We start from the raw sequence: 14,160 nt of genomic DNA on the forward strand, positions 1-14,160 counted from the left end.
AGGCCCCCGTAAAAAAAAAAAAAAAAAAAAAAAAAAAAAAAAAAAAAAAAAAAAAAATCCCCCAAGAGGAGGATGAATAAGCAATAAATTTGTGGTAGGCACATACAATGGGATGCTACATACATCAGTAAAAATAGAGCTACATGTATCAACTTGCATAATTCTCAAAAACATAAACATGAAGGAAGAAAGGAAGGAGCCAAAGAATACACTATGTACTTTTTATATAAATCGTAAAATGATGCAAAACTATAATACATATTGTTTATAGATGGATATACACATATAATAAAAGAAGAGAGATAGAGGGAAATAATAACCATATTCAGGATTTTGCTACCTCTGGGAGGGGGTACACAGAGGGTTCAAATATATCTGTATGTTTTAGTTTTTAAGCTGTGAGTACATGCTGTTAAATATTTTTGATATTCTTATATGTCTGATAAATTTCATAACATTAAAACAAATTAATTCAAATTTCCAAAGCCAGCCCTACTGAGGATGAGGTTTGGAAATCTAGGTTCTCCTGCAATGTAAAGTTTACCAAACAACTAAAACAGAGCAAGTGAAATCTCCAAATGAATGTCAACAAATCAAGCATGGAAGGGTATAATTTACAATGCTGTGTCTGTTTTGTTATCTGTAAAATAATACTACAATTATGAAGTAACAGCAACAAGAATGAGAAAAATTATGTTATGCTTAATTTTGCTACACAAACAACAAAATATGAACATCTAATACAGTATTTGTAATAGCTATAATTTCTTATTCTTTAGAGTTATTTGATCACAATACTATTCAGGGATAGAAATTCAGCTAAAATAATCTTCCTTTTCTTAGTAAGGGAAAAATAACACTTCCAAGTGTATCACAACTAAAGGGAAAAAAATCCCAAAACACTAAATAGCCCCTAACACTTTTGCCACTTACAACTGCACTGTTGCTAACTTCCTTAACTAACTTAATTTGGACATCATCTTCTTCTGAAGGTAAGGAAAATAGATAAGAAGAAACAAATCATACCTTCCTCATATTTTCTGCATCTAAGGCAACTATTTCCAGTTGGTCCCTTTCCTGCTTGACCTCAGTCAATCTCTGCAGCAATGTCTCTTTCTCATCCTGTAGCCTTCTGCACTCATTCTGGGCCTGAGTAGCCTGGCCTTTGACAGTCCCCAGGTATTCTTGCAACCCACTGATGACACCTTCTAAGTCCTTCTTCAGGGCTTCATTTGCTGCTATCTGGCCTAAGCAAGATGAAGAAAGGGAAGGCAATAATATATATAAGAAAATGCTTTCAAGATACATAATTACTGCATTTAGTCTCCTTAGCTATTGTTACTAGCTAAGAATGAAATTCTAAGCTTCCAATTATTTCCTACTATCTTAGTTTTCATTTTCAAGATATAGTAATAGCTTTCCCCCCTATTATCCATGGTACAGGAGTATTAAACAGGTACACAATAAAAATAGTATATTCACTGGCATTGCTTATGAAATGCTTAATACATGCTATAAAAAGTTTAAAGCAGTGATTTCCAAATAAAATAATGAAAAATGTGCAACAAAACAGTTCTTGCTGCTAGACACACAAAACAAAACCAAGTCAAATCCTAGACTAGCAGCATTAACCTGTAACCTGAAGACTTAAAAAAACAAACAAACCATATATTGGGTACTTACTATGTCCAGGCACTTTATGAACACTATTTCATTTAATCTTCCCCCAAACTAATGATCATGACAGAAATAATTTGTCCCAGGTAACACAGCTGATAATAGCAAAACAAGGACTGGGGTCTTTTTTACCACAAGCCAAGGCTCTCATCACTACAGTCTATTATCTTCCTCTTCTACTATTATGGCAATGTCACATTTTTTTAAATGGGTGGAAGATCTATTTTTATTATTTATTTATTTATTTAAAAAATTTTCTTTTTTGGCCACACTGTGCAGCTTGTGGGATCTTAGTTCTCCAACCAGGGATTGAACCTGGGCCCACGGCAGTAAAAGCAAAAGAGTCCTAACCACTGGACCGCCAGGGAAGTCCCAGCAATGTCACAAGTTAAATTTGCACTGCAAAAATAGATCCTAAAATTCTTTCTACAGTCTCCTTATAACCAGACACCGAATGCCTGATATCAATGGACTCTTCGCTCCTGAAAAGATTTTAGGCCTTAGAAGAAGACAATCACATGCCAGAGTTTATCATGATCACGTGTGGACTTCTTGCCATAGTGACCTGACTCACTAGGACATCAACCCAAGAAAACTAAAATAAAAATTTTAAATTTTATTAAACATTTTTGAGTACTCTGCAAATATTTCCCTGTCAAATACTAGTACTAACAGCTGAAGCATATTCAGCTAATATCTGGATTAATGCCTGTTATTTGTCTTTTATTAACACTGAATCTGATTTACCTTAAATCATACTTAAATTCTCACCTTCAGTAAGCTGTTGTTCAAGGTCCTTAATTTCTTCAGTTTCTTTAGCAATTCTAGAAAGTATCTCATCCAAACGGCTTTCAAGTTGTTTGTACTGCTTGTTCATAATGTCAAGCTGTTGTTCTTTACCCCTTTTCTGAGCCTTCATATGGCACTGAATTGAAAAAAAAAAAATTAAAATCCCAAATTCTTTAAACTCTTATAAAAATAATAATCCTTAATAACATTTCTAGGGAAGAATGGAAAAGAAAATGTAACAATTTGCATCTGTTTTGTGTCAGACACTGCTGTTTTCACATGAGTAGTTTTCATTTAAACCTCATGATAACTTGATGTGGAAATCATCTCCATTTTACAGATGAGCAAACTGAGGCTCAGGAAGGTTAAATGATTTTTCCCAGGTAACAGCTACTAGGTAATGTAGCCAATTTCAGTTTTCTTTGCATTGCACTAAAATGTATCTTTCCAAAAAGGTTTCCAAAAAGTTAATTGATTATGTATACATATATCCATAGGAAAAGGCTATATTCTAAAATGTTAACAAAGGTTATATCTGGGTGGAAAGATTATAGCAGATTTTTAATAAGGTTTTTTAGCTAAAAAATTTTATAATAGACAAGTAATAACTTTTTATTAAAAAACATTAAGTATAATTTTAAAAAGGTTTTTTGGGGGAAATAGAGACATGAAATAAATACTTCCTTAGAATTCAAGTTTTGTTTTTTTTTTAACATCTTTATTATTGGAGTATAATTGCTTTACAATGATGTGTTAGTTTCTGCTTTATAACAAAGTGAATCAGCATTACACATACATATATCCCCATATCTCCACCCTCTTGCATCGCCCTCCCTCCCACCCTCTCTATCTCACCCCTGTAGGTGGTCACAAAACACCGAACTGATCTCCCTGTGCTATGCGGCTGCTTCCCACTAGCTATCTATTTTACATTTGGTAGTGTATATGTGTCCATGCCACTCTCTCACTTTGTCCCAGCTTACCCTTCCCCCTCCCCGTGTCCTCAACGAGTTTATTTCCAATTCCTTATGCAAAGAAACATTTTGCTTTTAAGTTCCATAAAGACCATTTAGCCCAGTGATTCTCAAGATGGAGGGCCCTATGGAGGCACACCCCTGCAACCACTACATACACCTGCAACCACTACATATGCCCCTGGTGGAAAAGAGCTCTCACACACCCACACTCACTCCGACAGTCATCGCCTTAGGGAGCTACTGTTAACTGAAAGGATTGAATTGTATTTCTCAGGTGTGCTGGGTGAAAAAACTGAAAACTGATGACCTAGTCTAACTCTTCCTTTTACACGTGAGAAAACTGAATCTCAGATCCATCAAATGACTTGCCCAGGTCTCCTTAAGCAACTGTTCATATGGAGACAAAATAATTCCCCAGAGAACCTGTGCCCTCCCACTCACATCACACCCTCGCAGCTCTAGTTTGCCCCCACAGGATCAGAGGAACAGAACAATAATAAATCAAGAGAAAGTTACCAGGAGAAAGAACTATATTAGTCTGAACGACGAACTCCACGTGTCTCAAGTCTAAGACTATAATTTGATTATAAAAGAACATTTCTCAATTTTACAAGTCTGTTGCCTCCAAAGACAAGAAAGAAAGTCTCTTCATTTCTGAAGAATAAATGAGAGGCAGCTTGATTGGAAGGTTTTTATTTTACTACTGGTAAAACTTGATGGATGTTCAAAACTCTTCTCCTACTCTCCCAAAATACCCATCTGAAGTCTTTCTGAAAAGGTAACTGCAGATAAAACCTTAAATTCTAAGTAAATTTAGGATTTTTATGGCTCCAGAAAGAATTTTCAAAAAGTTCTACACTCATATCTGTATCAATAAATCTAAAAATTCACCATTAAAACTTCCACTGAAATCTATACATGAAGGACAAAAAATTAGTTCAATACACCAATGATCTGCATTAAACACATGGGAGCAAAAGTAGATTCAGCGATTTTCACTACCATGGAGCTCACAACAGAGGTATTGTAAAAACAGGAACTTACATCTCTCACTCCTCCTCCTTTTTAAATCCTTTGTACACAGAGAGAGAAAATGATCATACCTTAATTTAGAATTTGTCCTGTTAAAACTGAGCCGTTGAGAACAGAGGAACTGTGGGTGGAACGCTTTCTAATGCTGTCTTGAAATTCATGTGCACTTCCCTCTCTGACAGCCACATTTTTGTAAACGCCTCTGAGCCTCTAACCTCCCAGCGCTTCAAACCACATTCCTGGCAGAGATTGAGCGGCAGCCCAGCCCGTCCAATCACAAGCAGCCTCTGCAGGCAGGCCACACCCTCCGCGCTTTAAATCACAACACAGGAAGCTCCCACAGGCCAATCACGCACAATCTTTGCAACAGATTACTACAGATTAATTGCCTTTAGCATACAGTTTGCTCCCACACAGCATTGCTAGATAGGGAACAGGGATACAAATCTTCCTTTATTATGTTTGCTCCTGTGGTATTTCTGCTTCTAACTGTGAATGTTTTCTAGAACTAAAATGGGATTTGATTTTTATATAGTACCGTTTCCTTTTGAAAACTAGTTAAATGCTTACGTCTGTTGAAAACTTGACTAGGCTTGGCTCTGAGCTAATTTTAAAAATAATTAATCTCTTTAGACCTGTAACTCCTTTGTGAGGCTCTGCCTCTTCCTAAAAGGGGTACTTTGGGAAATCATTTAATCTTTCTAAATCATATTTTCATTTTATGCGAATTTTAAAAGTCACCAATCTCATTTGGATGCTGTAATAAAATAAAGTTCCTCACCATATATGCCTAAAACCAAGTGCAATGCAAGACACATCACTGGCACTTAACATACTTGTTTTCCATCGTATCTCAGTTATTTACTGTTTCCTAATCTCTCAAGCTTTTACTTTTAAATTCTATTTGCTATTCAGAAAGATACTTCATCTGATTAGATAATAAAAGTTAAATAAAAGCCTGTATCTGCAGAAAAATATGCAGAATACCGTTCTTGATTCTTTCCCTCTTGCTAAAATGTTCACATTTTGCAGCCTAAAATGGGGTGCCTAACACTAGGCATTAAGGTGACTTTGTGCAAATTAGAAAAAGATGCTCCTTCCAGGTGAACAAATTAAAAAGAGACGTCCTCGGTGCTCAGACTAAGACTGTAACCCTAAGAAGTAACCTTCACGAGTTTTAACAATACCAAATAGGAACTTCAAAATCTGGCTTGTATGTTTCATCTCCACTATTACAGATTGATTTTGACTACCTTCACAACTTGGATGCCTTTCCTACTTCTCATTTAACTCCTTTCTATATGTAATTCTTTACAGAAATCCAGTCTGTATTAGACTCCCTGTATGCCAAGACTATCACAGTACTAAGCTGAAAGTAAACAGACAATCTAGGTTCCGATTACACTCATAGATCACAGAACTACAAGAGGGAGTAAAGGAGCTTTTGGTAGTGCCTATAGGCCAGTTCTGCCCTACTTTCCTTAACGCAAGCATTCATAAACATAGCACTGGCCCCTGGGGATTCAGTTCCTGTCCTCAGGGGCCTTACATGGGGTGGTAGACTTCTGAACAAATAAATATGATATGGGAAGATATCATAGACCATATTATATATTATTTAAAATCTCTAATTTTTCATGTAATGAAAATTCTTCAAGATAATCGAGACTACTTTTGGTTTCAATTTTAATACTAAGTCTTAGGCTTTTGTTAGAAAAGACCTTATGTCTGTGATGATATGGTCACCCTTTGTCAAAATTAGCTGGCCTCCAAAAAATATCTATGATATTTTACTAAAATGTTTAAAGGGATAACTAAATAACTTGTCAAGTACATAAAGCAATTATAGTGCATTCTCTTTACCATGTTAAATTCTATGGTTTCTCATAATCCAGAGATTTTAAAGTTTTTTTTTTAAGTAACCTTATTATTCAAAGTATACCAGTAAAATATGCAGAAAATATTCTTAATTCTATTTTACAAATATTGGCTAAAATATAAACCATTAGTAAGACTTTTCAGAGTAGAGACAGAAAGAGACAAGAACCTAACTCCATCATCCAGCCACCTGACCACCTCTGGCCACATTTTAGGAAGACATACTCTAGAGAAATGTTTTCTTTTTAAGGACAAAACAAAACAATATGAAACAACAAATAGCTTTAGTGGAATATTTGCATAAAGGATTAAAGAAGAGGTAGAAAAAGGACTCTGAACCCCCTCAGCTCTCCCATCTTGCCACCTTGCTGTTAAGAAAGAAGAAAATAAAACAAGGAGAGAGAAAGAGTAAGAGGTTTGGAGAGCACCTTAGAGCAGGTTTCTCTTGATTTGAAATATAATGAAATTCAATTACTTAAAAAAATTAAGTATATCATTCATCAATTGTTCTACTGAAAGCTACCTCCATCAAGCCCTAGGTTTTGTTTTAAACACACACACACTTTATATATATGTGTGTGTGTGTATGTATATACACACATATGTATATATATAATACACATACATACACTCATATTATATATATATATACACACACACATATAAACATATGTATCGCTCAAATTTGTGCATCAAACTAAAAGAGATTTTGAGAAAGGACTTTGAGGCTAAAAACGATGAGATATAATACCTAGAAAGAACGATATGCTCATCCCCATAGAACAAGCCAAAGATCTCTTCATTTACTTACATGTTTTGGGTCTTTGGAATCCAGACTATCAATACCTATTTGCAGGTCCTTGATCTCCTTCTGCTTTGCAGCAATTTCTCCTCTTTGCTTTTCCATCTGCATTTCTAGATCCAGAGCTTCTTGGCGTAATTTATTTAGAAGTTGTATCCTACCACTCAACTGCTTGAAAAGAAAGTCTTTCTCCGCTTCTGAAATCTAATTCCCCCCACACCCCAACACACAATTAACAGAGGACAGCAACACTGATTTACAAATTTACAGAAAACAACTAGTACAATTTAAAAAGGTATTCCATGCTCTATCAGTTTGTTTTTATAATAAAAGTAAAATGCAGGAGATACCTAGGCACTCCATTCATATCTCATACTTTTATCCTTATTATATGAAGAAAATTTTATTTTATAAAAGCTTATGAAAACAATAGCAGGTAGAAATGAAGTTGTCATATTAGTATAAATAATTTATAAATTATTAATAATAATAACCATAATATTAATGGTAGCTGACTTTATATAGCACTTACCCTTGTATTAGAATATCAAGCCAACTGACAATGTAATGAAAAATTTAGGCTATATTATACTTACTCATTTAAAATGACTTTTTTTTCCAAGCACATTTTGTAAGCATCCATTTACTTTAAAATTATGTACATTATTTACTTCTACCAATTTATCTGTATAAAGCTTTTGCCAGTACTGTTATAAAACATTCTTATTTAATTATTAAAATCATTTTTAATAGCTCCATCCACCTCATCTCCCATTTTCAATCCATCTTTAAGTCCTGTCAATTCAACTGCCAGATTTTACCTAGTCTTCTTTCTCTCCATGCCCACCATCACCTTTGTAGTCCAAGCCATTATCATGTCTTGCCTGTACTAAACAACAGCCTCCTAACCGATGTACACATCTCCATTTTTTCCATCTCTCTCAACCCATTTCACTCTCATCAAGTAGCCAGTGACCTTATAAAAATACAAATAGGATCAGCCATGCTACCACCTAAAGTCCTTCAAAGGTTTCCCATTACATTCAGAATAAAATTCAAACCCCTTAAAATGGCCTATGATGCCTGGCATGAGCTTTAACCTCATCTTCCACTATACTCTCCCTCACGCTGCAGAGGAATCTTTAGTCTGAAGTCTTTGCACACACTGTCTCACCTCTGCCTGGAATATGCTTGCCCTTAATTCTGCCTCACTGGCTCCTTTTCATCTTTTGGGTCTCAGGCTAAATGTCACTTCCTCAGTGAGGCCTTTGTGGGTTGCGGCAATCTACATCCTCTTTACTGTCTCTCCTAATTTTCTTGTTTCTCCCCCCTAGAACTTATGTTGTTTAACTATACATTTCTTTTAAACTTATCTTTACTTATTTTTTGCCTATTTCCTGCCCATGAGAGAGGAACACATCTGTTTTTTTCATTACTCAGGGCCCAGCTCAGTCAGCAACTGCCACATAAACTTGAATCAATTTCTAGTTACTAAATAATTTGAAACTAACGACACAGGGTTATCTTTTTAAAAGAATATATAATTTGGACTTCACCTTCTTTTCTTCCTACTATGGTATGAATACATTACCATCACAATTTTGAAATACTGATTTTTAAAAGTTGCAAATAACTAAAACCTTTTACTTACTTAAAAACTAAAATGTCAAAATACTTCCTTTTTTGAACTTTCTCCCTATGCAACTACATCATGGGTTTGAGTTGCTTGCTTCTTCATGACATCATCTTTTTGTATACCATATTTTATATCATTTATATTTTTGCTGCTCATGTTTAATAATGTTCATTGTAGAGGTGTTTTCTGGCTCTTAATCTAGGTTCCAGGATCTTAAAGGTGGTGACTGCTTAATTAAATTAGGAGAGATATATTAGGAAGCAGCTTCCCTGGGTAAATTGGACACTTTCATAATAGAGTAGACCGAATATATCTTTTTACATAAATGGTTAAGTAACATGTATCTATACACTCTATTAAATGCTAATAGGATGTCATCCTGAATGGAAGGAAATGAAATTGGAAAATGCTAGAACCATATCTGACTCTGAAATTTGTTATTCCGTAATTAATTAGGCAGCACTGATTTAAAGATTGTTTTACACGGTTATGAAGAGGGAAACACATTTCATTTTTGGCATTTTCTCTTAGCAATGCAGCTTTACTTTTACTTACTTTTTTAAGTTGTATAGCTTCTTCCAATTGTTTAAATTCTTCAGTAGCTCTTAAAATTTGTTGTTCTGCCTTTTCTATTTCATCATGCAGTTCTGACAGTCGAGCTTGTGCTGCAAATTTAAAAACCATGCACACAGACACACACAAGAAAAATCCTGAATTCTCAAATTTCTACCTTTTTCTTAGCAATAACTTCCTCCAATTAAATTCTGCAATTATACAACACAGGAATAAAAAAAAGTAATTTCTTATGATTGTTTTCCTCTCTATTAGTTAATCTCTAGAATAGTTTCATGATATGCCATAGAGCTATACTTGATCCATTTATTTGTAAGATTCCTAACATAAAAGGGGCTCTACTTGATACTCCCAACATTAAAGAACTCTTCTGAAAGAATAAGGATTCTATTTGTAAATATGTGCTTACATGTCACTAAGTTATAATTAGGTTTAGAGTATTAAACAAAAACCTGTGTTAAAGGCAAATGCTTTATGATGGGATTCAATATCAAGAAATTCACTACTGATTTGGTAATCCCAAATCAGTGACTTTCCACCTCAAATTCCTGATTTCTCTCTCCCTCCCTGCCTCCTATAAAACCATGAGCCCCCTGAGGCTGGTGTGACTTAGTTTCGCCTTCCCCTTCCAGAGCCTTGCACATAGTATACGCAGGCAAGGACAACTTGGCCTCTTTTCTCCCCTCTCCAAGTCAACCTCTATTGGCCTTCCATGTATTCCATTTAGCTGCCAACCAAGGGAAGATGGGCTACGAATCTCATTGCTTGAGATCCCCACAATGGGCCATGATTACTAGTGAGATGAATGAACTCAGGTCTGCTTTCTCCTTCCACCATATGCATACAGCTAAGTGGGGAAGTGTGTCCAAAGTTTGCCATTTGGAAGGTCTCTATAAGTGTCCCCTTGGACACTTATTTCTTCCTCTTTGTGACTTGCCAGGAAGTGGTAAGATTCCTTGAATTAGATGACTGGGGGCGGGGTGCGGCTGACCAGGTGGAGTGTGGGACAGGTCAAGAAGAGTCAGAGGCCAGCCTCAGGCCTAAGCCTAAGGAGAGTGCACTGATCCAGTTTATCCAAAGCACTGCTTTAGGTTTTGGCAACATGTATAGGAATCAATAACTTTACTTGCTTCGATTATTACTAATTATGCCTTTGAATGTGTAAGTCCAATGGTGAGAAGCACCTGTTGGCAGGATGAAATTTAAGCATTCTTGGAGCCCCTGGACATGCTGCTATCAAATAATGGTCAAAAACCCCATTCTTCATAACAGGAATCATTAAAAAATAATCTGCTCAATGAATCACTGCTTTTGTTTTAGACGTCTCATGTAAACAACAATATAATAAATAACTTCAGCATGTTTAACTAGAAGAATTAAAAAACAAAATTTGCTTATATATTCAATTCTTTTGTATCTTTAAAGAATTTAAAGTAACTTTTTTTAACCTGCACTTATTTTGTTTTCTTTGTCTTCCAGTTGTGTGTCCAGTGGCGTATGGGCTCTCAAGTTCACGTGTTCATTTCTAAGTTGCTCCCCTTCATCAGGATCCATCCTCTTGATCTCTATTAGCTGGGCATTATCGGTAATATAACTCTCTGTGGCAAACATATTTCTCTTGTATCTGGATTTGCCAATGTAAGGGCTTTCGTCTGGGGCTTTATCAATGTCAACATGCTAAAAACAAAATAAATAAATCTTATGACTTAATAAGTAACTGCTATGCAGTCGAGTGACATTATTCATTTTATTAATGAAGAATATATCACAGAATTGCCTAAATAGTAATCCTACATACATAGAAGTTAAAAAATACATATAATTCTTTTATCTTATTCTTAATATACTAAAAAGGAACTAGAACAAAAAATGGTCTCAAAAGGATTACTCCTCCTATCCCCGAACAGTGAGCTGGATTGACTAAGGAAGTGCCTACAGTTATGTGTTTTTTGTTGTTGTTGTTTTTAGCACTGCTGTATCTCTCAGATCAGAAATCTACATGTTTTATTTTGGTTTCTTGGCTGATATATAAGTAAAATCTCAGTCTAATAAATTTTAAATGTTGAATTTTTACTAAAATAATTTTTTGTAAAAATTTAGTGTTTAGTATTTACTAAACACTAAATTTTTAATAAATCATATTTGATATATTTTATTATCATATATTATTTTATATGATATTGACTGGAGCTTGGAAGTTAAACAGTTCCCTGTTGCAGTGGCATTTATGGTATTTGTACAAATAATGGTTGACTAATAGTGAACCCACTGATTATTGAAAAAACAGTGTAGGGAGATGTCTATTCCATGGTCACTGAAGCAGGCAGTGCACTTTTCCTGGAGGTTTGGATTTAAGGAAGCTGATCAACCACACTCTTGAGTGAAGTAACTGAGGATTAGAAGGGCTGCTTATGGTTACGAATATGGATGTGGGCAAATATCCTCTTGGGGCTTTTAACCTCTTTTGGACACTGCTCTACCTCACTGAGACAAATAATTCACAGATTCAACCAAAATACTCTGCTGATATCTTCATAAGCAAAACATGGAGTGGTTATTGATAGAATCATTTGAACATCTCCACCACCCTGCCCTCCCCTGCCCCATTCTATGCTGGCTTTAACTGTGGATTACTACAAAATCAAAATAACTCACCTCTGATGGATAATAATTCAGTGGCTCAAATTTAGCATCAATTTTATAAAAAGCCAATTCCTGTTCCAGTTCATACTGTTTCTGACATGCTCGAGTTAGTTCCATGGTCTTCTGTCTTAGCTATTGGCCCAATTTGATATGAAACAACACATAGATTCAGTAAGTTAGTATAAAGGTACAGTGGTGTGGCAAGCTCTAATCATAACTGATAATTAGATTTTTAAAAATCCCACAGCAAATAGAATAACATTAAGAGCACTTAATCTTAATTCTAAAGTATTACAAAGAATGAAATACAAAATTATCATTTCATAAGAGATCACATAAAAGACCTTTGAAGTTTATATGTTATTTCAGGATACAATGAATAAAAGTTTTAAAAATCATTTAAATTTGCTTTATCCAAACATGAAAATAACTCTGTATCAATTATTTTTAAGTAACTAGTCTACTAAGTACCTGCTTCCTGATTTCCCAATAACTGGTAATAATTTATTTAACTGACTCATGATAGTTTCAAATCATGGATAGAAATGATATTTGACATTTATTACTAAGAAATTAGAAGGAGTGAGAAGGATGAAAATAGGAAATTGGTTTTGATTGTTGTACTGATGTTGCTGTAGTATTTTGGCTAATGGCATCTCAGTTTTAACTGTTCAGAACATTATTCTTTGTAATGGAGGATAAGGGATGTGAATAAGCTCAATCAGATCCAAATATGGGATATTAAATTTTTAATAAAGTAATCCTACTGTAATTACAACTTTTTAGTTATTCTTAGAAATTTTAGGAGCTAGAAGAAAAATCATCTAATCTAACCCTCTGAATTTATAAATAAAGAAACTGAGTCCCAGACTGGTGAACTGACTTGTCAAAAGTTACATAATTAGATTAGTGGCAGAAGTTAAATATTTTATTAACTACCAGTACAGACCCCTTTCTACTAAAGCAATCCTTGAGTTCATTTCAAAGGTCCACTAAGTGATTTCTGCTTTTTCATTCCCCCCAGCGTCTGACAGTAGATACCAGACAAAAAAAGGCATGCAGAAAAACTTCTTTAATATAAAAATGCAAGCTGAAGAAAATAAAACATAAACAAACATGAACATTTTACAAGGCCCGTGAAATCAAAGTCGTGCATGATTTAGCTTTCAGTCACCTCCTGATTATCCATCCAAGTGGAAGTAAGGCTAACCTGGATAACAGGTAATTCTGACTGAGTGCTCACTGTATGCCAGACACCATGCTAAGCATTTGACATATGCTATCTCACTGAATCTTCACAACTACCCTATGAGATGATAAAAGCTGTACAGAGAGGTTAAATAACTTGTCCAATTGCACAGCTGGTAGTGGAAGAGGCGGAGTTCAGTTCCAAGTTTCCCGATTTCAAATCCGACACTATATTATACTACACTGCCTTCGATGTCCTGCTGCAGGGTGTCAAGCACATTACCCACATTAATGCTTTCACTGAATGCTCACAAGTCCCTGAGTCTCTAGAAGGCAACTCACAACCAACAATGTCAACTAATCGTGCGCTTCTCTCCCTAAAGATCAGTGGCAGTGGGGACAAACAAAGGCAAATGTGACTGAACCGTGGAGGCTATAGGGACTGGTCTCCGCAGGCAAATACAGCTGACCCTTGAACAATGTGGGTTCGAACTGAGCAGGTCCACTTACACATACCTTTTCAATAGCAAATACTATAGTACTAGACAGTCGGTGGTTGTTTGAATCTGTGGATGCCGAGGAACTAAGGATATTGAGGACCAACTATAAGTTATACATGGACTAACCCCTGTGTTGTTCAAGGCTCAACTTTAATAATGAATACTCTGCATCTTAAAGTACCTTTGTGTCTTTTACAGCAGTAGGCTTAGCATATAGTAAGCATTCAATAAATGTTCTTTGAAGAAATGCATAAATGGGAGCAAATTGGGAGTCAAAGCCCGGGAAAGTAGGCTAGTTACAGTATTAGCTGTGGATAATCAAGAGCTGACTGCAGTTAACATATTTACCAATAGGAAAAATGATACAAATTCTTTCCCCCACATTCAAATTCACTCTCCTATGTAAACAATCAATAAAAAAAATTATACACACACACAAGCACATTTCTCAAAAGGCAAGCCAGT

At 35.3% G+C, this 14,160-nt stretch overlaps 1 protein-coding gene across 8 annotated transcripts in view; it reads right to left on the minus strand.

Moving 5' to 3' along the window:
* Positions 1 to 14,160, minus strand: part of CNTRL (centriolin) — a 90,330-nt gene that overhangs the window by 47,324 nt on the left and 28,846 nt on the right. For 7 of the 8 annotated variants that reach the window (XM_028493573.2, XM_028493574.2, XM_055086997.1 and 4 more), the window contains 6 exons: positions 12,020 to 12,139; positions 10,813 to 11,041; positions 9,347 to 9,456; positions 7,165 to 7,359; positions 2,449 to 2,602; positions 1,027 to 1,247 (listed from right to left, as the gene is read on the minus strand). In XM_028493573.2, coding sequence (XP_028349374.1) covers positions 1,027 to 1,247; positions 2,449 to 2,602; positions 7,165 to 7,359; positions 9,347 to 9,456; positions 10,813 to 11,041; positions 12,020 to 12,139 — 1,029 coding nt within the window. Of the gene's footprint in view, positions 1 to 1,026; positions 1,248 to 2,448; positions 2,603 to 4,546; positions 4,683 to 7,164; positions 7,360 to 9,346; positions 9,457 to 10,812; positions 11,042 to 12,019; positions 12,140 to 14,160 lie in introns of those variants that run through there. The other variant, XM_007123627.4, reaches the window with a different exon arrangement.

This window comes from Physeter macrocephalus, chromosome 9 (genome assembly GCF_002837175.3).
Source record: "Physeter macrocephalus isolate SW-GA chromosome 9, ASM283717v5, whole genome shotgun sequence".
Taxonomy (NCBI): domain Eukaryota; kingdom Metazoa; phylum Chordata; class Mammalia; order Artiodactyla; family Physeteridae; genus Physeter; species Physeter macrocephalus.